General features: G+C 43.2%; 1 protein-coding gene across 1 annotated transcript; it reads left to right on the top strand.

Annotated features, from left to right (window-relative positions):
• Positions 1-574: 574 nt before the first annotated feature.
• Positions 575-1758, top strand: LOC127532950 (putative nuclease HARBI1; the record flags this gene model as incomplete). The annotated part of the gene is given in 5 exon segments (XM_051944853.1): positions 575-1013; positions 1116-1221; positions 1307-1425; positions 1509-1538; positions 1541-1758. Coding segments are annotated over 5 exon segments (912 nt in total), but the record flags the coding sequence as incomplete, so codon positions are not given.
• Between the last annotated feature and the right edge of the window lie 2411 nt (positions 1759-4169).

Genomic DNA, 4169 nt, shown 5'->3' on the forward strand with positions numbered 1-4169 from the left:
ACAGGCTACATATCTGAAAATGTGAAAATCTTAAATCTCAATACAACCTTGGCAATCCATTCATATTATCCATATATCTGGAGGGAACATTAATCAGTCTGTGCATCAATTACAAGAACTCTCAGAAGTCAGTCAAATTAATTTGTGTTCTGTTTTTGCCATTTTTTGTAATGACACTACCATCGACAAACATTTGTGTATACACTTTTCTCGACAGACTTGATGACCAGGGGCCTATTTCACGAAACAGGTTTAGTGAAAACTCTGAGTTTCTTAACTCTGAAATGAGGGAAACTCAGAGTTTTCCGTTTCACGAAGCGAGGTAACTCTAACCAGGGAATGCGGGGTAACTCGAGCCTGTTTCACAAAGAGGGGTAACTTCAACTCGGTCAGTTACCGCAATAACAGACTCTATGACTCTAACCTGCTCGCCAGCAGGTTTATCTGAGAAAACCTCGAGTTTCTCTCTGTCTCCGCCCACTTTCAGCCACACACGCTGTTTCATTTCCCCATTCATTCAGTCAGTAAGCGAGCGAGCGAGTTTTGGCATCAAATAGTTCTGCCGTGTGTTACAATGGCATGTCCATTTATTAACGATCCAGTTGACGAAGAAGCAGCATTGCTGCGCGTAGAATTGAATTTGCGTCGGGAGATTGTTTTCAGACCGCGCATAGATTGTTTGGCCTTTCCAGACAGTTATCTTTTTGAGCGGTACCGTTTCACCTCACAATCTATAACCTATATCCACCACCTAATCCGTCCTTACATTCGGAACGTTACCAACCGCAGTCGCGCTCTAACATCCCAGCAGATATTGTGTGTTGTGCTGCGGTTCTTTGCGAATGGGAGTTTTTTATACAACATCGGAGATGCAGAGCATTACAGTAAGGCCATTGTTTGCAGGGCGGTCAGAAAAGTGTGCCTGGCCCTGAAACAATTTCTCCCGATCTTTGTCGTTTTCCCTGGGCACAAACCTCTGAGAGCCATCAAGGTGGAGTTTCACAGGATTGCAGGTGAATGATGTAGAGATCTGTTAAATTCATTTTAAATCATATTCTGTTAATGACATGGTGTTGCAGCCTCTGACTGGGATTAGTCATTTTCATTTCTTTTAGGATTTCCCAGTGTTATTGGATGCATTGATGGCACCCATATCCCCATCACAGCTCCATCACAGAATGAAGGCGACTATGTGAACAGGAAGTCCATTCACAGCATAAATGTGCATTCAGGCTACAGGTAGACTGACTACTGTTTCTAAATGTTAAAGACTGCATCATAGTTCAACATCTGTCATTCTCTGCACTGTCCAGATCATATGTGATACTTCATGCATCATTACCAATGTGGAGGCCAAGTGGCCTGGCTCGGTTCACAACTCCAGGATTTTTCGAGAGTCTAACCTGAGCAACAGACTGCAGTGTGGTAAGCAGCCTAAAGATTTTCACAAAAGAATTCTCTTGTCTCCCTCCTTTAATATGCTCTGATGTATCCACTATACATTACAGGAGAGTTTGATGGCCTTCTGCTGGGTGACAGGGGTTACCATGCCAACCCAGGCTGATGACCTCATACCCTGACCCTGAACCAGGCCCCCAACAGAACTTCAACCGGGCTCACTGCAGGACCAGAGCCCGGGTGGAGATGACCATAGGCCTGCTGAAAGCCCGTTTCCAGTGCCTACGTCACCTCAGGGTGACCCCTGAGAGGGCCTGTGATATTATAGTGGTATGTGTTGTTCTTCATAATATTGCTATTATTAGAGGAGAGCAACACCCTGCCCTACAAACTGAAGACCCAGATGATGAGCCCATCCACCTGCCAGCTATGCAAGACGGCAGAGCAATCAGAGACAACATTTGCAATCACCACTTTGGAGTTTAAGCCACGATCATCACCACCACAGGAAATAAACACATGATACACATTTCATTTGGTCTTCTTTATTTCCTACAAATAAAAGAGCTAGTTTAGTTTGTGTTCCAATAGTTAACATAATTCACCTGTGACCATCACCCACCTCTAACTTGTGCTCCAGTAGTTCTATTTCCAGATCTGCCTTCTTAATCTGGCGGTCCAAGTACTGCATTTCTTTATCTGTTTTTTTTTATTTTTCTCAGTAAGTGGATTTTGTATATTTCTTTTACTGATAACTGGGAATGCATAGAGGACATTAAATTATACAGTTGCACATGAATTCCACAGAATGAAGCTCTGGTGTTTCCTGAACATCCATCTCACTGTGTCAGTCTGTGCAGTGGAAGCTGAGGGACCATCCTGCTGCTGTCCAGCCATGCTCTGTTAAAAAGGATGAGAATGTACAATACTTCAGTGTAGGCTAAATGTCACACTCTATATTCCACCAGAATGTTCAGAAATGTGAACGGGAAGAGAACTATCAGTAACATACCTCTGTATGCTTTTCTGGATCCCCCTCTGTAAAGGCAGCAGACACAGTTTCATCCTCTTTATCCTCGATCAGTGACATGTTTCAGTACATTTAAACTACCATTTGGATAAATCTTTGGAGTGTTGCCTACTTACAGTTACAAGGTCTGTTGTGGCATGAAGAGGCTCCACCAGGCAGATAGCACCATCAGAATCTGTTGGGCCAAATGAAATTGACAAAAGAAAAATAAATATTTGTTTGAATATGTTTTAAAAATACATACACACACACACACACACACACACACACACACACACACACACACACACACACACACATGTTTGTACTTCGATCTTAGTGAGGACATCCATAGGCGTAATGCATTTCCTAGAGCCTTACCCTAACCTTAACCATCACAACTGATTGCCTAACCCTAATCCTTACCCTAACCCTAACCAAACCTCAATTCATACCTGTTTTCTAAAAACAAGTCTTCACCCTCAAACATGACTGTTTCAAAGTGAGGACCAGCCAAAATGTCCTCACTTTGTAAAAATGTCCTCACTTTGACAGTTAAATGCAGAAAATGGTTCTCACAATGTAGCAAGTACAAGAACACACACACACACACACTGGCATATTACATTTTATGAAAGCACTTGTGTCTTGGGGGGTGGTCTCAGAAGATGAGCTCCCTCCAGGGATTCCCTGAGCCACTGGCCTTCCCAAATTCTGGCTTAGGGCCAGCTCCTCTGCCTCTGTTAGAGGTGGCGGTGCTGGGCCACCACCCGTTTTACGGGCATCTGCTTTCTTTCTGTTGGCTGGGCAGAAGTCTATGTTAGTTTAAATAGGCTTAATTATTTAACAGGACATGATATGGATGCAGACATTTAGGCTATGTGTGGATAAAACAACTGCACAGTCAAACAGCCACTTAATGTTTAGGCTACTTTACAATGTAAAACATGATCAACATGAAGTACCTCCATGAGATAATGCCGAGGTCTGACCTGTTTGAACAATGTTTTTATATTTCATCTTAAGCTGCTGCCACGTGTGCTTCTCCCCCGTGGGATTGCACCTAAATGACATAACTTAATGGGCTACCATTCAAACAGTTTACCCTGTAATATTATTGTGATTTCAAAGGACTACATTTAAACTTACGCATTGATCTGGGCGGCAATGTTCTCCCACGCCATCTCCCTCTCTTTAGCAGCTGCAGCGGTGTTGCACTTCTTTCTAAAAACGTGTTCGAAGTCGCCATATGACCGCATTAAGATATCCAGTTCAAGTGGTGTAAAAAATGTAGCTCTCCGCTTCCCCGTTGCCATAGTGGCTCGTCGAATCGGGGCTCCACTAATGCTGTCTTTTTATAGTTGCGGTGCACGCGCTTAACTCCGAGTGAAACTACTCCGAGTTGATTAACCCAACTCAAATCAGCCGTTGTGAAACCGAAAACTCAGAGTTTTCTATCTCAGAGTAGATCAACTCAGAGTTGCGGAAGAAACTCAGAGTTTGTAAAACCTGCTTCGTGAAATAGGCCTCTGGTCCCAAGACTGCTGGAGCTATACAAAGCAGGAACCAAGTCTGGAAAGAGGCATTCTCTCAAAGCAATTCTGGACTGTCTTGCTAAAGATGTAAGTGAAAGTGTGGATGATAGAAAATTAGCCACCATTTGCGGTGTTTTTTGATTATTATTCTTATTTTTTATCTTACTGCATGTCTTTTGGTCTTGTCGGAAACAAATGAGAGAAGGGCAGCTGTCCTACCTGGTCTG

The sequence above is a fragment of the Acanthochromis polyacanthus genome, chromosome 1, assembly GCF_021347895.1.
Source record: "Acanthochromis polyacanthus isolate Apoly-LR-REF ecotype Palm Island chromosome 1, KAUST_Apoly_ChrSc, whole genome shotgun sequence".
NCBI lineage: Eukaryota > Metazoa > Chordata > Actinopteri > Pomacentridae > Acanthochromis > Acanthochromis polyacanthus.